Source organism: Gorilla gorilla, chromosome 13, assembly GCF_029281585.2.
Source record: "Gorilla gorilla gorilla isolate KB3781 chromosome 13, NHGRI_mGorGor1-v2.1_pri, whole genome shotgun sequence".
In the NCBI taxonomy this organism is placed as follows: domain Eukaryota; kingdom Metazoa; phylum Chordata; class Mammalia; order Primates; family Hominidae; genus Gorilla; species Gorilla gorilla.
In genome coordinates this window covers 124,236,147-124,257,967 of record NC_073237.2, presented here as the reverse complement: position 1 = coordinate 124,257,967, position 21,821 = coordinate 124,236,147, and the positions used below count along the sequence as shown (strand labels likewise).

The 21,821-nt window shown below is 57.0% G+C and overlaps 1 protein-coding gene across 3 annotated transcripts; it reads left to right on the top strand.

Annotated features, from left to right (window-relative positions):
• Window positions 1-332: 332 nt before the first annotated feature.
• Window positions 333-10,234, top strand: AK1 (adenylate kinase 1). 3 transcript variants are annotated; one of them, XM_031014427.3, is made up of 7 exons: window positions 333-469; window positions 3,437-3,475; window positions 5,031-5,066; window positions 5,239-5,402; window positions 6,154-6,270; window positions 9,560-9,751; window positions 9,996-10,234. In XM_031014427.3, the coding sequence occupies exons 2-7, from the start codon at window positions 3,469-3,471 to the stop codon at window positions 10,062-10,064; spliced, it is 585 nt and encodes a 194-aa protein (XP_030870287.1). In that variant the 5' UTR covers window positions 333-469; window positions 3,437-3,468; the 3' UTR covers window positions 10,065-10,234. The 3 variants fall into 3 exon arrangements, with proteins under 3 accessions (XP_030870287.1, XP_055207192.1, XP_004048698.2); XM_055351217.2 differs by lacking the exon at window positions 333-469 and adding an exon at window positions 2,246-3,209; XM_004048650.5 differs by lacking the exons at window positions 333-469; window positions 3,437-3,475 and adding an exon at window positions 4,561-4,698.
• The last annotated feature ends 11,587 nt before the right edge of the window (window positions 10,235-21,821 follow it).

The following is a 21,821-nucleotide window of genomic DNA, read 5'->3' as shown; positions in this document are numbered from 1 at the left end:
CAGCCCTCTCGCTCCCTGGTCTGGCCTCTCTCTGGCACCAATGCACTGTGGGATTTTGTGGAAAAAGCCGCTCTTCTCTGAGCCTCAGTTTCTCCAGCTATCATAGGGAAAGCCTGGCCTTGTACCCTGGAGTGTACCTTGAGCACAGTGGGGGTATCGCAATGGAAAACTCTTGGCAAACTGTAAAGTGTAGTTCGCGTGTGTGGGCACAGCCACCTGGGGGTGCACGGTGCGGGGCACACTGTGCCGGGTGCGGTGTCGCCGCGCACCCGGGCTCGGGCTCGGTCCCGCCCCGCTTCCCGGTCCCTGGTCCGCTCTCCCTCCCTCCTTCCCGCCCTCCCTGCCTTCGGGAACGCCGGCTCCCGGCATGCCGCGCGCTGACAGCCTTATAAATAGTCGCCTTTGCCGGCCGCCGCGAGGACGGGTAGGGCACGCACTGGCCCCGGCGCCCACCCGCACCCCTCCCCAGGTCAGTGCGTGCCCGCGCGTGTCTGGGGGGGCGCCTCTGCGGGGAGGGGCAGCGGCACCGGGGGAGGGCGGGGGCGTGCTGGTGCGGGGCTCCCTGGGGGCTGTGCGGCTGTGTATCCGTGGTTGTGATCCATGTGTGTTTGCGTGGCTGTGTTCCCCGGGCGCTGGGGATCTGTGCCTCGCTGCCTGTGCCTTTGTGGATCCGTGCGTGTGTGTGCGTGTGCGTTTGTGTGTGTTGCAGCCCCTTCCAGCCTCCGAGATAGTCACCCCTTTGTTCTGGCTGGCACTCCCGGGGCTCCAGGTCACTGCCCTTGGCATGTACCAGCTTGGGCCCAGAGAGGGAGAGCTGCGGCCTGGCTCCCTGCCCCAGAGGACCTGGACAGGGGCAGCCTCTGTGCTCCGTAGGGCTATCGTGTCACTCCACTTCTAGTGCTGGGTGCATTGGAGAACACCCCCTGGATGCTCAGAGCTTGCCCTAGCCTCCTGACCAGGGCCAGCGCTTGGGGCCTTTTCACAGCACTGCTCAGTGGCCGCCTGGTACTCCTCAGCAGCAGCAGGACAGGCCCAGAGAGGGGACACCAACTGCCCAAGGTCACACAGCTGAGTGATGGAGCTGGGATTCGAACCCTAGCCAGTTGCCACCCACTGGGAACCGACTACGTTGGGTCAGAAGCTGGGAGACCTGGGCTTGCCTTGGCCTTGTCTTGTGATTGGGGTTAAGTCACCGTCCCTCTGGGCTTCGGCCCCACAGGCCCCTTAGCAGACCATACAGTCATATTAGGAGTCACTGGGGCCTTATAAGGCCTGGGTGCTTAGCCCGTAACCCAACTCCATCCTAGACCCCTGTCCTCTGTGAGGCCTCCTCACGACCCAAGTTATTTTGGATCAAGGAAGTGGCAGGTGCCATCAGGGCAGAGGGGCTTAGATTACCAGGAGGGGGGCGGGGCAGGGCGGGGTCGAGGCCACTTCTCAGCGCTTCACTGTGGTTGTCCCTGGCCCGGGACGCTCCCCCTCCCATGGGCAGCTGCTGAGGGGCACCTGGCAGCTCCTACCCCCGCTGAAGCACACTCAGCAGGAAAAGTGGCTGCCACTCCTGGCTGGGGCAGCAGGGGCAGCAGGGGCATCAACAAAGCCACTTCAGCTCCTACTGGGTGCCAGGCCCAGAGTAGCAGAAACTCAGGGCCGAGTTGGACCCTAGCCGGCCCTCGAACCAGTCTGTCCTCCTCCCCATGCCTCAGTTTCCTCCCAAGATGGCAGTGAGGATGGAACGAGGCTCCCCAGCCCTGTGCTCAGCCCATGCCAGGCCCAGTCAATGGGATCCCAGGCCCGCAGCACAGAAGAGGGGCCCAGTACAGCGTGGTTGTGCAGTGCAGGGCAGGTTTCCAGGAGGCACCTACCAGTGTGGGAGTGGAGGGCAGAGTCCAGGAAGGCTTCCTGAAGGAGGTGGCACCTGAGCTGAGTCCCACACAATAGCAAGGTGGGGAAAGGCATCCAGGCATTGGGTACAACATCTGCCAGTGGCAGCTGATAGGGTTGCAGAGGGCAGCAGAGGTCAGCTCACCGGGACCTATCCACTATGTCAAGGGGCCCAGGCTTTGTCTGGGAGCCGAGAGGGCCACACATGCAAGGTTGTAAGCGGGTGTGTGATGTGGTCTGATACTTGCCAGAGAAAATCCTGCAAATTGCCTGGCAGGGTGTGGAGGCTTCAAGGCTTATGTGGAGGCGGGGGCAGTGGCCCAGGCCCCTTACTTAGCACAGGACATAGTGGTGAGGAGACAGACGGAGAGAGCCTGTGGAGGGGAGGGTTGGGCAGTGGGTGTGCAGGGCTGTGGAGAGGAGAGAGGAGCCTTCACACTGACTCAGCCTGTGGCTTGGCCATAGGGGCCTGGAGCTGGGACTTGGGGAGGGCTGTTCAGAGCCTGAGAAGCCTGTGGGGCTTCTCGGGCCTGTCTGGGGGGCATGGATGTCTGGGGCTGGAGAGAGAGGCCTGGGCTGCCTGCACAGGGATGGGGGTCCTTGGAGCCTGAAGCCAAGTAGAGAGGGTGGTGTGGGTGCCTTGGGTGGAGGTCCCGGTGCGGGTGGGGTCGCTGGCTGGAGGTCAAGGCTGGAGGGGAGTGTGGCTGTGGTGGTCGTGAGTGGCCTTGGGGAGGGCTGGTGGCTGGGAGTGAAGAAGTGGAGGCCAAAGGTGTCCAGAGGGCAGTTCTGAGATAGGGGGGCGAGGTGGGGGAGGTCCTGGGGGCTGTGGCAGCACAGGGTGGGGTCGCAGGTGTGATTGGGCTCATGGGCAGGCTGAGGGCAAGGTGGGGGCAGTAAAGCCAGGTCCTCAAAGGGTGGGGGTGCAGGGGACATGCATGGGGCTGGTTGCTGGGCCTGTAGAGGTGAAGAGCCTGGGACCGCCTCACTTTGACAACTGTAAAGGGCTGTGTTCATGCGAGCGGCTCCTGTAGATTCCTCCACCCCAGGCCTCTGTCCCTTAGAGGATCCCCATGCAAACCTCATCCCAGACACACATAGTTCCTGGCCATCTCCCACCTCCTGGCAGCTTCCCTCTGGCCCTGGGGAGCGTTGTCAAGGTGTCTGGGCAGACGCTGGCCCTGCGCCCTGTTTTCTGGGAGTTTCGAGGGGAGCAGCTCTGCAGTTGTGTGGCCGCTGTTTATGTCCCTTGGTGCCATCCTCACCGTCCCAGCCCCTCCAGCGGGAAGCCAGGTGGATGGGAGGGGGCTACTGCCCTTCTGTGACAGGTGAGGCCATGGAGGCCAGAGAGGAAAGGTGACTTTTCCAAGGTCACTTTCCCAAGGTGGCTTTCTCAGGGAAGGGGTCCTGGGCCTTCCCTGCCCCCAGCAGCCCCCTCTGCCCTCAGACTGCATGTCGGACCTGGCACACACCGCTTGCCTTGGGTGTGGCTTAGTGGAAGGTGAGTCAGGGTGAGGAGGAAAATCCCTCCCCAACCTGTGCCCTTGTCTTGCAGAACACTGACACGGCTCCCGGGACCTCGGCAGGATGGAAGGTATGAGCCTCCTCTCCTTTTGCCCATTGCCTGGGCCTCAGTGTGCCTGACTATTAAGGGGGTGCGCTCTCAGGGAGACATTCTGGGAGGGGTTGGAGGAGGCTCTGGGGCTGCCAGAGGGGGCCTGGCTGGGAGCCTCCAGTATCCTCCTCTGGCCTCTCACAGGATGTGCCAGCTCCAAGATTAATTTTAGACGTGATGAGGCCTCCCCAAGGCTCCTGAGGGCCCCAGCGCACACCCCCTATGCTGGGTTTGTAGAGCTGAGACCCTGCCCCATGGAGAGGCCACAGATACACAAAACACCAGGTCTAATGAGGACAAGGCAATTCCCCGTACCTCTCCTGGACTCAGTTTCCCTATCATCCAGTGAGGGTGGGCCTTGAGGAAGTCTTGGACCCTCCTGGTTCCTATGGGCTGGGACTTAGAGGGAGACACGGGCAGTCAGAGAGTCCAGAACGGGCCCGCCCTCAGCTGCTGGCAGCACCATCCGTCCAGTTCCTGGCACTGTGCCTTGGCCTGGGCAGCTCTTAAAGACGCTGGGCGGGCCTGCTGCTGCTGCTGCTGCTGCTCTGCCTGAGCTCCAAATATCAACAGCCATAGGGCTGCGGCCACCCCACCCCCGGGATAGGGGCCCACAGGAGGAGCCCTTCTTGACAGCTCCTGTAGGGCTCCAGCCTCATGGCTGGGAGGGCCCCTGGGAGCCACCCAGCCCACCTCTTCCCTGGGGAAGGGGCAGAGAACCAGAGAGGGGCAGGCCTTTCCTAAGTCACACAGCAAGGTGGGATACAGCCTGGTCCTCTATTTCCCTGGGAAGCGGGGGAGCCTGAAAGCCCAGGGGGGAGCTTGGGTTCTGGTTTTGGTTCTGACATCCCTTGAGCAGGCCCTGCCTCTCTTGAGCTCAGTTTCCCTCTGCCCAGTGGGGCTGTGGCCTTGCTGGGATCTAACAGCAGGCGGGACGAGACAGAGGTTGGAGCCAAGCTCGCCGCCCTCTCTGGGCAAGAGTTCCACATGCCCACCACAGCCCTCCACCCCGGCAACTGTCTCCATGGCAACATATGTTGTGGTTGCTAAGCCCACATTGGCACTGCCGGGGGAGGCGGGTGATGGGCCGGCCCAGGGCCTGAGAGGGGAAGGGCAGGGCGCATAGGAGACACGGCAGGACGGGACCATGGGCTGCTGCTCCTTGAGTGACCCCCGCAGAGAAGACGATCTGAGGGCCAGAGGTGACCGGCCCCGGGGTCCAGGCACCCACAGGGAGGCGCCATGAGGGCTGGCGGCCCAGCCCGCTGGCTGTGTGGAGAGTACTTAGCCTTTAGGCTTTTGCCTCTGCCCGTCTGGCTGCCTGGAGCGCCCTCCCTTCCCTGACCTCTCCCAGGCTGCGAGCTCCCTCACATCCCTGCTGACTCTGGGCTGTGACTTGTCTGCCTCCCTGACAGGAGCGCCAGCGGTGTCTGTCCCTCCGCCTGGGGCCTAGCACAGGCCTGGGACTCCAGAGGTGCCTCTGGCTGTGGGTCCAGCGAGTGACTGAGCCCTGCTCCCCTTTTCTCTCCCGCAGAGAAGCTGAAGAAAACCAAGATCATCTTTGTGGTGGGTGAGTTGCGGGCAGGCGGGTGGTGCAGCAAGGGTCTTCACTGGCGCTGGAGGGAGCCCGGGCCTGGGGCTGCACCCTGGGCTCTGCCCCTCCCTCTCTGGGAGACCCTGGCAGCCCCTGTCCCTCCTGGGACCCTGTGTCTCGGGGTTTATGAATGGGTGGGCATTTGCAGGTGGGCCTGGCTCAGGGAAGGGCACCCAGTGTGAGAAGATCGTGCAGAAGTATGGCTACACCCACCTCTCCACCGGGGACCTCCTGCGGTCCGAGGTCAGCTCAGGCTCGGCCAGGGGCAAGAAGCTGTCGGAAATCATGGAGAAGGGGCAGCTGGTTCCACTGGTGAGTGGGCCCTGGTGGGGTGAGCGGCAGGGGATGACAGTAGCCCTGAGTGGGTGTCCCACCAGCAGCAAAGCCCATGACACACAGGCAAAGCTGACCGTAACCGCCCCCGGCTCCAAACCCTTCTGTGGTTCCCCATTGCCCTGGACAGAAAGTTCCTTCCAGAAGCTCCCAAGACCTTGCAGGACTCTGCCCTGCCCCCCACTCTCTCCCTTCCCTTCATCCTTCAGCCACCCTGGCCTCTGTCCCCTCAAACTAGCCATACTCCTTCCAGCCTGGAATATTCTTTCCTCTTCAGCTTTCAGACTTCCCTAACTCCCCAGATTTGGCCTAAGACCTCCCCCCCCCAATTTTCTACTCCAGAAGCCCCACTTCTCTGCCCGTACAACCTGTGCCACGCTTAGAAATGGAGAAATCATCTGTGGAATGTGTCTGTCCCCTCACCAGCCCCTGAGCTCCCCAGGGCAGGGAAGGCCTAATTGGTCCATGGCCGTGTCCTCGGGACCCAGGACAGCACCTGGCTGGAAGGAGGGGCTCAGTGAATACTGTTGAGTGAATGCATCATTCATTCATTCATTCACTCAGTCCAGGTCTCCACAATTCCGAGGAGGCCTCCTGGAGGGGGAGGCTTGTTTGGGACATTTGTGTTGGGGAGAGGGCATTTCAGGTGGCAGGAGCAGCGTGAGCAGAGGCTGGAAGAAGGGATGGGGAGGAGAGGCTCATGGCTCCTTCCTCCTTTGCTGTGCCCCAGGAGACAGTGTTGGACATGCTCCGGGATGCCATGGTGGCCAAAGTCAATACTTCCAAAGGCTTCCTGATTGATGGCTACCCGCGGGAGGTGCAGCAAGGAGAAGAGTTTGAGCGACGGGTAAGGCACTGACCCAAGTGGGGATCCTGGTGGGCTGGGGCAGGATAAGACTCCCATCCCCATGGGCGGGCCTGCGGGGGCTGTGATGCAGGTCAGAGTTCTGAGCAGAGGCTGATTCATGGAGTGTGGGTGAGGAGGAAAACCAGGAAGTCTTTCTGGAAGTGTAGAAGAAAATGTGTAGAAGGGGAAGCGCCAGGCGGGGGAGTTGCCAAACCTGGGCTCAGATTCCAGCTCAACGGCTTGAGATCTTGGGCCAGTCATTCTGCCTCCTGAACCTCAGTTTTCCCATCTGCAAAATGCAGGGAGTGGGAGGACCAGGTCACAGCTGCCTTAAGGGACAGTGTGGGGACTGGAGAGGATGCGCCCTTCCAGTGTGGGCCTTGGCTCCCCATAAACACACAGAGGGGCAGGGAACAGCACTGGCAGGGCTGGAAAGGCAAGGCCAGTGTGGGGAGAACAGAATATGTGGGCAGGGCAACAAGGGAGGTTCCAGCCTGGCTGGAGGCTGCAAATGCCATAAAGGGACATCAGTCTCCTTCCAGGGGTCATGAGGAGCCTGGCTGGAAAGAGCAGGCCTGGAAAATGATGGCCCTGAGCTTCCTAGCACGAGCATCCTGCAGATACACCTTCCCCAGGATGGGGCACCCCACACACGCACACACGTGGACACTTGCACATACACATGCACAAGCCCCACAAGTTCATACACACAAGGCCAGGGGCATGTGCACACGTGTACACACACGGCAGTGGATACTGCACTCCTGCACATGCATGTCACGGACGCAGCACACATATGCAGGGATGCACACGTGCTCGCACACATGGCCCTGTGCACACACATACACTTTTACCTCAGTGTCACAAGGCTGTATGGGAGAAATAAACGGGACTGCAAGGGCCTAGGAGGGAGAGGTCGGCAAGGGCTAGGGGGAGCCTAACCAGCATCCTGGTGGGCTAGGGCAGGATAAGACTCCCATCCCCATGCCTCATTCCCGTGCCCCGTCTCCGTGGGGCCTTCTGGGCTTCCGTAGCTTCCAGCCTCATCTGGGGGTAGGAGGCCATATTTTCTGACCTCTGAGTGGCTGCATGAGTGGCTGCAAGACCTCAGGAAAGTGTCTATCCCACTCTGCCCCTCACCTTCCCTATCTGAAATGGGGGTTAGCTGGATTCCTTCAGACCTCAGACCCCTGACCCTGTGTTAGGTGCCACAGTTCTGAAAGATGTCCTGGCTTGGCTCACACGTACCAGCTGTGTGGTATCACCTGTGACCCTCAGGGCCACATCTAGAAAACAGAGTTAATGAAAGTCGGCCGGGTGCAGTGGCTCACGCCTGAGATCCTAGCACTTTGGGAGGCCAAAGAGGGCAGATCACTTGAGGTCAGGGTCAAAACCAGCCTGGCCAACATGGTGAAAACTCATGTACTAAAAATACAAAAATTAGCCAGGCATGGTGGCGGGCGCCTGTAATCCCAGCTACTCAGGAGGCTGAGACACGAGAATCGTTTGAACCTGGCTGGACGGAGGTTGCAGTGAGCCAAGATCACGCCACTGCACTCAAGCCTGAACAACAGAATGAGACTCCGTCTCAAAAAAAAAAAAAAAAAAAAAAAAAAGTCCCCACCCTTCCAGGGCTGTTGTAGGTGCCGCTGAGGGCCGCAGGCTCAGCCCTGGTCCCATCCCTGCTGTGGCCTCCAGGTGTCCGGGCAGCTGGTCTTCTTGGCTCTGGACACCAGGGGGCGCCAGGGCTTCACCAAAGGAGGGAGGGTCAGCCTGGAAGTGTGGCCGGCTCACACCCAAAGCTTTTCTGGAGACTGGCAGTGCCCGTTGTGGACTCCCCGGGCTAAATGTCCATTGTCCTGACAGGGAGACTGAGGCCCCACAGCCAGAATCTCAAGCCCAGAGGCTGAGCTGGCTCTCCCAGATTTACCACCTCTGCTGGGGGTGTGTAAAGAGCCTACTGTGCTTGGTCCTGGAGACCCAGATGAACCAGAGACTGTGAGTCTGTGCCCTGGAGGAGCTCAGCAGCTGATGGATGATGATGGGGGGTGGGTGGCCTTGAAGTTGAGGTCAGACTGCTGCATCCAGGCCCAGCCTTTGCCCCCATGGTAATCTGTAAGATAGAAGCAGCCGCTGGGTGGTACGGAGTCATCTCCCTGAAGGCAGCTGATGCTGTCACCCTGAATCCTTAACTACGGAGGAGCTAGGGATGAGCGCTAGGATGGGTATCACAGGCGAGGACAAAGGGCTTGCCCCAGGTCACACAGCTGAACAGAGGCAGGGGTGAGCCTGGGTCCAGGTCAGTCTGACGCCGGAGGTCAGGCTGCTTCTCGCCTCTGTCCAGCTGTGTGGCCTTGGACAAGCCTCTTGGTTACACAGCTGGACAGAGGCACGAAACAGCCTGACCTGAGAGGCAGTGCCCCAAGGCCTTGACAGGGGTCCAGGGCCAAAGCTGCGCAGAAACCCTTGGGGGCTGGCCCAGGCAGTTGGAAGCAGGAGACAGGGTTTGAAGGTCCCAATCCCATTCCTAAAGCTGTGGCAGTCATGGGTGACTCTGGGGTGGCTCTGCCCTCCCAGCCAGGCAGCTGTGGTAGCTGGATTGAGCGAGGCAGGGGCTGCAGAACCTTATTCCTCTTGCCTTTCCAAGGTGTCCCATGGATGACATGGATGACATGCTGTTCCAATGACACAGACATTGCTCAGAACCCCCCTCACCCCTTCCCTCATCCCTTGTTCCTTTGTCAAAGGACCCCAGAATTGTGAGACAAGTGCCTCCCTGCCCGCAGGGGCCCTTGGGAGACCTGCTCAAGGAAAGATAAAGGCGCTGGAAGAGCCTGTTCCAGGAGGCGGGGAGTACTGGGGGGCAGGGGGTGGCATCAGAAAGACTGCCCTGAAGAAGTGAGCTTCGAACTGAAACCTGATGCTTGGTATTGAGGTGAAGGCGAGTTAGGATCAGGCTCGGGGGAGAGGGCTCCTAGCAGAGGCAACAGCATGAGCACAGGTCTGGCATGGAAGGAGGTTGATGAGAGCCTAGAGCAGAGACAGTCAGGCTCTCTCAGTCTGGAAAGTAGTGTGGACTTTCTCCTGAGGGCACTGGGGAGCCATGGTGTAGGTTTGAGCAGGGGAGTGGCAGGAAAGATTGGTTTTAGGAAGGTCTTTCAGGCTGCCTTGGGGGAAGGGATTGAAGGTCTGAGGGGGTATCTGCTGGGGCTTCATAGATGGGAAGATGGGGAGGAGATGGCCCTAGGGGGCAGGAATGGGGTCCCTGTGACATGGTGCCCGCCTGCAGATTGGACAGCCCACACTGCTGCTGTATGTGGACGCAGGCCCTGAGACCATGACCCAGCGGCTCTTGAAACGTGGAGAGACCAGTGGGCGTGTGGACGACAATGAGGAGACCATCAAAAAGCGGCTGGAGACCTATTACAAGGCCACAGAACCCGTCATCGCCTTCTATGAGAAACGTGGAATTGTGCGCAAGGTGGGTCCTGCGGGCCCAGGGGGAGCTCCGGGAAAAACGGGTTCCTGTGTGGCTCAGCCTCAGCTCACTGTGTGGCCTCAGGCCAGCCCCTCTCTCTGGGCCTTGGTTTCCCCACTGGTTCAATGAGGGGCTGCTGTCAGTTAGGTTGGGCTCAGGGAGGCAGGCCTGGCCTCTGGGGCCTGCCATGGTGAGGCCCACCCCACTCCACCTGGTGACTCAGCCCTCACGGCCCATTTCCCCACAGGTCAACGCCGAGGGCTCCGTGGACAGTGTCTTCTCCCAGGTCTGCACCCACCTGGACGCCCTAAAGTAGCAACGCTGGAGCCGCTTCCCCAGCTCAGAGCCCCGCCCCACCCCTGTCCTGATTCGAGGTCCTCCTGGCCTGAGCGCAGCGCCTCCACCCTGCCCTGCTGAGCACAGACGGAGGAAGCCGCTTATCCTGTTTTCATGGACAGCTGAGCACTAAAGGAATTTCTAAGGACATTTGGTTTTACTGCTTTTTCTCTGCTTCCAGTTGGAGTTGATTCATGTGCTTGTGCCTACCTGGCCCCAAGTCCCCAGCCCCTCAACCCTCCGTTCCTCCTCAGCCTCCCTTTGCCAGCCACCCCTCCTCTAGCTCTGGTGGGAGGCCCAGGGGCCTTCCTCGCACAGGGCATGTCTGGCCTGAGGACCCGGCGCTGAGTGGCGGGGCCCCTGCTCCGAGGGGCTCATGTTCAGGCAGAACCGGTCCCAGCCTGGGCTCCTCTGCATCTTGCTCTGTGGCCTTGGCCCTGACCCCCATCGCTCTGAGCATATGTTCCATGCCTGGCCCTTGCCGGGGCCTGGACTGCACAGGCAGCAAGGTCATGGTCTGAGTGGGGCTTCCTGGGCAGTTGGGGCGGCCCACGCCAGCTGGCCCAGTGGGTAGTGAATTGGCTTCCTTGATGCGAGAGGCTCTGAGGGTCTGAAAAGGGCATCTCAATGGCATGGGTGGGTGGGGAGTCATGTCACTGAAATTGAATGGGGGAGGCCCAACGAGGTGGCTCATGCCTGTAATCCCAGCACTTTGGGAAGCTGAGGCAGGAGGATCACCTGAGGTCAGGAGTTCGAGAGCAGCCTGGCCAACATGGCAAAACCCCTCATTTACTAAAAATACAAAAATTAGCCGGGCATGGTGGCATGTGCCTGTAGTCCCAGCTACTCATGAGGCTGAGGCAGGAGAATCGCTTGAACCCGAGAGGTGGAGGTTGCAGTGAGCCAAGATTGCGCCACTGCACTCCAGCCTGGGTGACAGAGCAAGACTCCGTCCAAAAAAAAAAAAAAAAAAAAAAAAAAGAAATTGAATTGGGGGAGTCACGGTCAGGGGTGAGACCTGAAGGACCTCCCCCTGTGTGGCCCTGGACACAGCCCACCCTCTGTGAGCCGTTTCCAATTCTAAAACAGACTCAATGTCCCCCTCGCCCCCACCTCAAGGTCAGGATGAGAACACACTGAGTGAGGAGTGGACGCTGTCCATTGCCACGGCCATGAGGGCTGGAGACCAGAACAGCCTGGCCCGAAGCGTGCAGGGCCCCGGATGACTTGGGGACACCCCAGAATCCCCTGGGGAGAACCCTTCCTGCGCGCTTTCATTTTTTGACCTCATCACTGAGAAAGGCTCAATTTGGTGCTCGCGTGTCCTTAACACCTGATCTGGCCCAAGCTGGGCTCCCTTTAAGCCAAGAGAGCCTCTTGTGGACCCCGCCTGCCCGAATGAAATCCGAACAGTTGGGGCTGTTCATGGCAAGTGGGGCTGGTTTTTCATTTCCATTGGTTACTTAAAGTTTCCTTTATAATAAACGATTTTAAGTTATAAAAGGTGAATCTATTGAAAGAAGAACATGAAAGAAATAAACAGGAGTTCAGCGGAGCTAGCAGAAGACAAGGCATGTAGGGGGAGCCATCCTGTCCCAGGGGGGTTGTGGAGGGTAGGGGCTGTGTGGAGGCCTCTGCAGCTGGTCCTCAGTTTTCCGCATCGGCAGAAAACTGATGGGGCACGCAGGGACGCCGCCGGCTCAAGGTCCTGGGTCCTGCATCTGTCAAACCAGATTCACACACTCACACTCACACACACCAGCGCGCACACACATGCACTCACACATACACACTGATCCACACACTTGCACTCCCACACACACATGCACACGCATGCACACACTCATTTATACACATTTACACACATGTGCACACAAACCACTCACATTCATACACACATTTACGCACCCAGTCACCCACACACTGACCCAGACACTTGCACTCCCACTCCCACACACAAACACACTTGCACGCACACACACATTCACACACATTTACACACTCAGTCACCCACACACTTGCACTCCCACTCCCGCACACAAACACACTTGCACACACACTCATTCACACACATTTACACATGCACACATTCACACTTGTACACACAAACCACTCGTTCACACACACATCTGCACACTCACACAGTCATGCAGTGCACACACCACACACGTGCACACACAAGCCACTCACACACATTCACTCTTACACTGTCTCACACATCCATTCTGTCTCAGGATGAAGACAAAGTAATAAAGATAAGGAGGCGGTTTGGTGTGTGGGTCCTAGTTCTTTATCATCTACCTTATCTTTATTTTAATCACAGCTTCATTCATCCGGGTGAGTCCCAGTTTGTGAAACCTAAGCTGATTCAAATTGTCAAACGATTCACCACAGAACCACTTTATCCACGTAAACAATACCTACCTATCATCTCGCTCCCTCTCTCATCTGTCTAGATGCAGATATCCTCTTTGCTGAAAACTTGGAAACGCAAAGTTTTAAAGCCCTGGGAGCCACCACCCCGTCCTTGCCACCGTAAACCTTCCTTTGGGAATTTCTTTCATGCATGTTTGCTTGTTCTGCAGACATTGCTGGAGCACCCGCCGTGCCAGCAAGACAGAGGCTTAGAGGCCCCTGGCCTGCTGCGATATGGCTCCCAGCACGAGGAGAGGCCTCTGTTCGCAACATCCCGTCAGACCCACTCAACCAAGACCAGTTCTGGGCAGCTGAGTGCACCAAGCTCAGAGGAGACCTAGTGGTGGGAGGTTCCTTGAGCCAGAGTTCTGGGGCAGGGCCCTGAAGACACCTGGGAGTTCACCACAAGACAGAGGGCAAGAAAGGACAGAGGGAACAGCTCTGCAGAGCCACAGAGGTGGAAAGGACCTGTGGGTGTGGGGAGAGCTGAGACTGCAGAGGGGGGCTGTAATGCAGGCTAGCGGGGTGGCGGCAGCAAGAGACAAGGCTAGCAGTGTACGAACCAGACTCACAGGGTTTCTCATAAGGGCAATGAGAGGCTAAGAAAGAGGTGTTTTTTGGTTGGTTGGTTTTTTTGCAACAGAGTCTTACTCTGTCACCCAGGCTGTAGTGCAGTGGTGCAATCTTGGCTCACTGCAACTTCTGCCTCCTGGGTTCGAACAATCCTCCCACCTCAGCCTCCCAAGTAGCTGGGATTATAAGTGTGAACCACCATGCCCAGCTAAGCAGGGTTTCACCATGTTGGCCAGGCTGATCTCAAACTCCTGACCTCAAGTGATCTGCTTGCCTCAGCCTCCCAAAGTGCTGGGATTACAGGCATGAGCCACTGCACCTGACCGAGAGGTGTATTTTTGTGTGTTTTTTGTTTGTTCGTTTGTTTAGAGACAGGGTCTTACTCTGTTGTCCAGGCTAGAATACAGTGGCACAATCATAGCTTACTGCAGCCTCAAACTCCTGGGTTCAAGTGATCCTCTTGCCTCAGCCTCCCAAGTAGCTGGGACTACAGGTGTGCACCACCACACCCAGCTAATTTTTAAAATTTATTTTGTTTATTTTGAAATGGGGTTTCTCAGACTCTTGAGCTCAAGTGATCTGCCCACCTCAGCGTCTCAAAGTGCTGAAATTACAGGTATGAATCACCACGCCTGGGTTAATTTTTATTTTTTATTGTAGACAGGGGTCTCAGTATATTGCCCATGCTGGTATTGAACACCTGGCCTCAAGTGACCCTCCCGCCTCTGCCTTCCAAAGTGCTGGGATTACAGGTGTGAGCCACCACATCTAGCCAGTTTTTGTTTTTTGTTTGTTTTTTTTTAACAAAAATTGGAAGAAAATATATACTGAACACCCGTATACCCATCAACATTTAGCAATTGTTAACATTTTCCCATACTTGCTTCCTTGTTTAACTTTTGCCAAAGTATTGTATTTTTTTTAATTTATTTATTTGAGACCAAGTCTCACTCTGTTGCCCAGGCTGGAGTGCAGTGGCGTGATCTCGGCTTACTGCAACCTCTGCCTCCCGGGTTCAAGCGACTCTCGCGCCTCAGCCTCCCAAGTAGTTGGCACTACAGGCACGCACCACCACACCCAGCCTAATTTTTGTATTTTTAGTAGAGACGGGGTTTCACCATGTTGGCCAGGCTGGTCTCAAACTCCTGACCTCACCTGCCTCAGCCTCCCAAAGTGCTGGGATTACAGGTGTGAGCCACCATGCCTAGCCTTGCCAAAGTATTTTAAGTAAATTACAAATATGAGAAAAATTTACCCCTAAAGTATGACCAAAGTCTGGGCACTCCACTGCACTCCAGCCTGGGCAACACAGTGAGACCCTGTCTCAAAAAATAAATAAAAATAAAATAAATAAAGTATGACCAAAAATAAGAACATTTTCCTAAATAACCACAATTCGGAGTTTCAATAACACTAAATTCACACTCTTGCCACTCTCACACACACTGTCATAATAGCTAATAGCCCATGTGCAGTTTTCCCCAGCGTCTCCAAAATGTGTCTTATAGCTCATTTGTTGAAACTTGCATGCAATCCAGGACTGCACGTCGCATTTGGCTGTGATGCTCATCAGATCTTATTTATTTATTTATTTATTTATTTATATTTTTGTTGAGACAGTCTCGCTCTGTCACCCCGGCTGGAGTGCGGTGGTGCAATTTCAGCTCACTGCAACTTCCACCTACCAGGCTCAAGTGATTCTTGTGCCTCAGCATCCCAAGTAGCTGGGACTACAGACGCGCACCACCATGCCTAATTTTCGTATTTTCAGTACAGACGGGGTTTCATCATGTTGCCCAGGCTGCTCTCGAACTCCTGGCCTCAGGTGATCTGCCTGCCTCGGCCTCCCGAAGTGCTGGGATTACAGGCGTGAGTCATTGAGCTCAGCCAAGATCTCTTTTAATCTAGGACCACTCTCCCCCTCTTTCTGTGAAGGAACCAGCTGTTCTGTGGAGAATTCCTCCTCCTACATTCACCGGTCCCTCCTTATGGTGTTGTTTAACTTGCACCTTTATCCTTCAACATTTCTGTCAACTGGAAGTTAATTGTAAAGTCTTCGTAGATTCAGGTTAAGCCTTTGGGCCACACTCGTGGCGGGTTTTAAAACCAGACAGGAAGGTTAGATCTGCAGCACTTCCAGCTTTGGTTCACGCACGAATATCCCGGGGTGGGGGTCTTGCGAAAAAGCTGATTCTCATTCAGCAGGTCCAGGTTAGGTGGTGACGCCCAGGCTGCTGGTCTACGGCTGACACCGCGAGCAGCTTAGGGAGATCCTGCTTGGCGGAGGGAGGGCCAGAGGGGGTCCCGTGGAGGCAGGAGCTCAGGGAGGAGTGTGGAGGAGGAGGGGACCCCTCCAGGGTCAGTGAGTGCTCACCCCCACTGGTGGACTGAGAGTTGGGCGTGGTGTTGGGTTGGATAACGTCAATGCTGTCACACGCTTCTTATCTCTAGGGACACTCCAGGCAGTGGCTTGTCCCAAGGTGCTGGAACATTCTGACCAGCCAGTGGGATTAGAGCCTCTATAACCTGGGCGCTCCCGGGCAGGACTCACTTGGTAGTGGCCTCAGATGACCCCTGCTCTCCCCCCACCCCCCGCAAAGACTGTGCCTCCAGGTCTTGGCCTCGAGGGCCCTGAGGGCCTGGGCCGGAGGCGCTGAAGTGGGAGAGGAAGGAAGTGGGGAGCAGAGGAGGCCAAGGCTGTCGCCTCCCAGCCGCTCTAGGGGCCTCGAGTAAACAGGAAGGCCTGGCGACTCCGCGAGGGGGGGCTTTAGAGGAGTGGGGGCCAGGAGCCCTATTGGACACGTGCAGCCTGTGCGCACAGGGCTCCCTCACTAGGGAAGTGGGCCCAGAGAGGCTGTGTGGTTGGCCCCAGGTCGCACAGCAGCAGGGGCAGGGGGTGAGACCTTCTCCCTGTGCCCAGGGGTTCTAGTGCGTGGGCTCCTGCATGGGTTGCCATGGTGGGAATATACACTGAAATAATAATAAGCCAGGCTCGGTGGCTCACGCCTGTAAACCCAACACTGGGAGTGCTGGGTGAGTCCCTTTCCCTCTTGGGCCTCAGTTTCTCTTTCTATGAGCTCAGAGCCCTTACAACTCAGAGGTTCTAGAATCCTGGCCCAGTGGAATCCTCTGTCTCCTAGGGGGGTTTATGGGTTCTTTAGCTCTAGGGGGGTGTGTTTCATCAGGAAGGCCAATTTCACCCAGGATTTGGAGGCTCCAGCTCCCAGGGCCCCTTCCTTGGGGAAAGAGAGGGTGACTTTAAGGGACTCTGCTCTTCTAGAACAGAGTAGGGTCTGGCGGGACGTGACCAAACCCTACTCTTGGGGAGTCATTCCCCCTCTTCGGAGACCCTGTCCCTGGGCTCAGAATGCCCCCAGCACCCATACCCTGGGGACTCAAATCATCGCCCGTGAGACCTTGAGCCGTATAACCCAGTGGCCAAACCCACTCATTGACTCACAAGCTTCTTCAGCACCTGCCAGGCCAGGCACTACTCCTAGTGATGGGGATTCAGCAGCCAGGCCAGGCACTACTCCTAGTGATGGGGATTCAGCAGCCAGGCCAGACACTACTCCTAGTGATGGGGATTCAGCACCTGCCGGGCCAGGCACTACTCCTAGTGATGGGGATTCAGCAGCCGGGCCAGGCACTACTCCTAGTGATGGGGATTCAGCAGCCGGGCCAGGCACTACTCCTAGTGATGGGGATTCAGCAGCCGGGCCAGGCACTACTCCTAGTGATGGGGATTCAGCAGCCGGGCCAGGCACTACTCCTAGTGATGGGGATTCAGCAGCCGGGCCAGGCACTACTCCTAGTGATGGGGATTCAGCAGCCAGGCCAGACACTACTCCTAGTGATGGGGATTCAGCACCTGCCGGGCCAGGCACTACTCCTAGTGATGGGGATTCAGCAGCCGGGCCAGGCACTACTCCTAGTGATGGGGATTCAGCAGCCGGGCCAGGCACTACTCCTAGTGTTGGGGATTCAGCAGCCGGGCCAGGCACTACTCCTAGTGATGGGGATTCAGCAGCCGGGCCAGGCACTACTCCTAGTGATGGGGATTCAGCACCTGCCGGGCCAGGCACTACTCCTAGTGATGGGGATTCAGCACCTGCCGGGCCAGGCACTACTCCTAGTGATGGGGATTCAGCAGCCAACAAGGCAGAACCCCGGTCCTCATAGAACTTCTGTTCTGGAAAGGAAGACAAATCAATCAACAATATCTAGTGTGTCAGCCGGGTACTGTGGCTCACGCCTGTAATCCCAGCACTTTGGGAGGCCGAGGATGGTGCATCACCTGAGCTCAAGAGTTCGAGACCAGCCTGTCCAACATGGCGGAACCCCGTCTCTACTAAAAATACAAAAATTAGCAAGGTGTGGTGGCGAGCACCTGTAATCCCAGCTACTCAGGAGGCTGAGGCATGAGAATCCGCTGGGAGGCAGAGGTTGCAGTGAGCCGAGATCACGCCACTGCACTCCAGCCTGGACAACAGAGCAAGACTCCGTCTCCAAACAAACACAAACAAACAAAAAAACAATATCTAGTGTCAGATGGTGCCATGTGGGCCCATTGCTAGTGGGAGGAGAGGGCTGTTTTAAACGCGCTGCTCAAGGAAGACCTCGCTGGCCATGTGACATTTGATCAGGGATGAGGGAGTGAGCCCTGTGGCGACCTAGGGGAAGAATGTTTCAGCGAGCAGTAACAGCAGGTGCAAAGGCCCTGGTGTGGGCGCATGCTTGGCACATTTGAGAAAGAGCAAGGAGCTGGGGTGGAGTAGGGTGGAGGTGAGCAGAAGGGGAGGCTGAAGAGGGGGCAGGGAGAACCTCATTGGCCTGAGGGGCTTTGGCTTTGACTTTGAGGGAGACGATGGCCAGTGGAGGGTGCTGAGCAGAGCCAGGACGGAATTGGACTCAAGATCCCATAATAGCGGAGAAAAGGCTGGGGGCAAGTTGGAAGCAAGGTGAGCTCAGTGCAGGGACTGGGGACTGTGACATTCCAAGAGGGAGGTGGCTGTGGGTGGTGAGAAGCAGCCATATTCCACAGTCCCTGGGAATCTGAGGGAGGGCCTGCCAGATTTGCTGTGGCTTGGATGAAGACATGAGAGAAAGACCGAAGGTCAACCCCAAGGCTTGTGCAGTAGGGGGAGGTCAAGGTCTGAGATGGAAAGACTGAGGCAGGAGCAGTTTGCAGAGAAAGAACAGAGCCCAGTTTTCAGTGTGTGGAGTCTGAGATACGACATCCAGGGCCCTGGAGCCAGGGGGAGTTCTGGCTGGAGACATACAGTCGGGAGCCCTTGATATCTAGATGGTATTTAAAGCTGTTGTCTGGACAAGGTTGCCTGGAACAGGCCTTCTCAAACGTTGACGTGCACACGATTCCCTTGGGGATCTTGTGAAAACGCAGGTTCGGATCCAGCAGGTCTGGGACAGGACCTAAGAGTTTGATTTCTTTTTGTTTTTTTTTTTTTTTTTGAAACGGAGTTTTGCTCTGTTACCCAGGCTGGAATACAGTGGTGTGACCTCGGCTCGCTGAGATCAACCTCCGCCTCCCGGGTTCAAGCAATTCTCCTGCCTCAGCCTCATGAGTAGCTGGGATTACAGGCGCGCAACCCCACACCTAATTTTTGTATTTTTAGTAGAGACAGGGTTTCACCATGTTGCCCAGGCTGGTCTCGAACTCCTGACCTCAGGTGATCCACCTGCCTCGGCCTCCCAAAGTGCTGGATTACAGGCGTGAGCCACTGTGCCCAGCCCTTGCATTTCTTTTTATTAAAATGTTTTCATTTTTCATTTTTATTATTTATTTGAGACAGAGTCTCGCTGTGTCACCCAGGATGGAGTACAGTGGTGCAATCTCAGCTCACTGCAACCTCCACCTCCTGGGTTCAAGAGATTCTCCTGTCTCAGCTTCCCAAGTGCCAAGCTGGGATTATAGGCACCCACCACCACACCTGGCTAATTTTTGTACTTTTAGTTGAGACGGGGTTTTGCCATGTTGGCCAGTCTGGTCTCAAACTCCTGACCTCATGTGATCCACCCACCTTGGCCTCCCAAAGTGCTGGGATTACAGGCGTGAGCCACCACACCCGGTCCTTCATTTTTTATTTTTTAGAGACAAGGTCTTGCTCTGTCACCCAGGCTGGAACACAGTGACGTGATCACAGCTCACTGCAGCCTTGAACTCCTGGGCTCAAGCAATCCTCCTGCCTCAGCCTCCTGAGTAGCTGGGACTGCAGGCTTTTGCCACTAAGCCTGGCTCAAATCTGCATTTATAAGAAGCTTCCAGAAGAAACAAGACCACACTTTGAGTAGCAACAGTCTAGGGCATTATATTTTATGGCCGAGACTCGTTGGTGGGTAACAAACCAACAGATGAGCTTCTGACGAGTAGTGAAGGAAAATGCAACAGGTTGGGGGTTACTGGAGGGCATCACAGCCGCAAATCTATCTACAGGACCACAAAATGCTTGTTTCCATTATTTGAGTCTGAGTCCCAGGTCTGTGTTGGGACGTGACGCCAGGGTCACAAAGGTTTGAGAAAACCTGGCTTGGGAGTGAGGGTAAACAAAGAAGGAAGGGGCCAGCAACCAACCCTGGGGGAACAAGGAGGAACCAGGGAGGAGACAGATAAGGTGACCAGGGAGGTGAGGTGGGAGGAAAGCCAGGACAGAATGTTCTGGAAGCCAAGGGAAAAAGGCCTGGATTTCAATTATCCTCTGCCTCTTCCCAGCCCTGTGGCCTTGCAAACCTGAGCCTCAGTTTCTTCCACTGTAAAATGCCGACATGACAGCCTCAGCCACTGAAGTGGCTGCAAAGTGGCACTTGGCACAGGGCCAGGCAAGCTCATGGATGGTGGTGCAATTCCAGTTCTTGTCTTGCCCTTTGAACTCCTCCAGACCAGCAGGCTGCCCTCCCCTTGTGCAGATGAAGAAACTGAGGCTCAGAAAGTGGAAAGATCTGGCTGGGTGTGGTGGCTCACGCCTGTAATCCCAGCACTTTGGGAGGGTAAGGCAGGTGGATCACTTGAGGTCAGGAGTTCAAGACCAGCCTGGGCAACATGGTGAAATCCCGCCTCTACTAAAAGTACAAAAATTAGCCGGGTGTGATGGTGCATGTTCCCAGCTACTCGGGAGGCTGAGGCAGGAGAATTGCTTGAACCCACGAAGCGGAAGTTGCAGTGAGCCAAGATCATGCCACTGCACTCCAGCCTGGGTGACAGAGCGAGACTCTGTCTCAAACAAACAAACAAACAAACAAAGATCTTGCCTGAGGCCACCTGGCCAGTGTAGGACAGAGCCTGGGCACCCTGCTCCGCCCTGTGGGTCTGGCCTTGCTGTTATCAATGGCCCCTGGCTCCAGGCCAGTGCTGGAGACAGTCAGCCGCCTGGTGGGTCCCTGGGGGCCGCCTGAAATTCCTTCAGTGGCCAGTGGCCAGGGTGGACGTGCTCTGTCTTTTCCTGCAGCCCTGGCCTTCCTGGCCAGCCAGGAGGAAGAAAGAGCAGAAAGTGTGCATCTGCCCTCTGTGGGGTCCAGGCACAGGGGCCTGGCCATCAGCCATGCGTCTCTCGGGCGTGTGGACAGACGGCACCTGAACACATCAGTATCAGTCAAAGCCCAGGCAGGAAACAGATGGCACGTTCCAGTAGGATCATTAGAGGAGAGTTTGGTGAAGGGTCTGTTTACACAGGTGTGGTCGGGGTGTAGGGAAGCCCCAAGGGACGGTGCAGAACCCCAGGGCTGGCAGCGGCGTGGGCTGTGACCACCCTCAGCCTGAAGGGGCCAGGGGAGGAGCTGAGTCCACAGCTGGACAGGGCTGGGTGGAGGGGGTCCCCAACAGGACCGTGGCCTTCAGTGGAGGGAGGCCACCAGTATGCAGTGACCCTGCAGGGAAGGGGCTGGAAGATGGACCCTCCTCCTGCCTCCTCTGACCTCTGCAGGGGTGGGGAAGTGGATGTGTCCCACAAGAGGGAGAGTGCAGCTGGGGGACGTAGAAGACAGCTACCCCAAGGCCTGTGCCCAGCAGGGAGGCCATGTGGCCACCAGGCTTCCTGGGGCAGGAGACCCAGTCCAGGACTGGCCTTTTCTCCTGGGAACCAATGACAAGGCCCACTTCTCTGGGCCTCCATGACCCCCACCCCTGCCTTGACTTCTAGGGTCCCTCATGCTTTCAGCAAATCTATCTCAAGAGCCGAAAGGCCCTGGGCTCTGTGCTGGGGACACAGCAGTGCAAAGGGTATCAAAGTCTCTGCCCTCGTGGGGCTTCTAATCAAGTAGAGAGTTACATGCAGATGGCTGCACACAGGCTTAGGTGTGACAGGGAAGGTCAGGGTGCTGTGGGAACCAGAGGTGACTTCCGCTTCACCCCCTACCCACGGTGGTCCCAATCTCTTCCTTCCTCCATGAGGTGTCTGGTGTCGGGGCCCCAGTTCTTCCTGGAGTCCATCTGGAGTCTCTCCTGCTTTCTAGAGAATCCATTGGGTCTTGTTTACAACGTGGATGGGGACAGACTGTGCAGCGTGGAGGGAAGGGGAGGGAGGGAGGTTTGGGAAGAGCCTCCTGTGGGGTCCCTGTCACTGCCCCAGATGCCCCCAACACCCTGTGATACCTGCAGCCCCTGCCACATCTGTCCCTCACTCCAAACTCAGCTCAGGGGATGGTGGCAGGGAAGGAGGTGAGCTTGGACCCAGGCAGCCCTGGGGTCACCACCCTCCAGCTGGGGTTCCTCCTCTGTAAAGTGGGGGTATAACGG

What these genes read in the sequence shown, in the direction of transcription:
- AK1 (XM_004048650.5), top strand. Translation starts at nt 4,644, where the DNA reads ATGGGCTGCTGCTCCTTGAGTGACCCCCGCAGAGAAGACGATCTGAGG. An exon ending in AGACGATCTGAGGGCCAGAG is followed by an intron (nt 4,699 to 5,030) that starts GTGACCGGCCCC and finishes TCTCTCCCGCAG; the next exon opens with AGAAGCTGAAGAAAACCAAG. An exon ending in AACGTGGAATTGTGCGCAAG is followed by an intron (nt 9,752 to 9,995) that starts GTGGGTCCTGCG and finishes ATTTCCCCACAG; the next exon opens with GTCAACGCCGAGGGCTCCGT.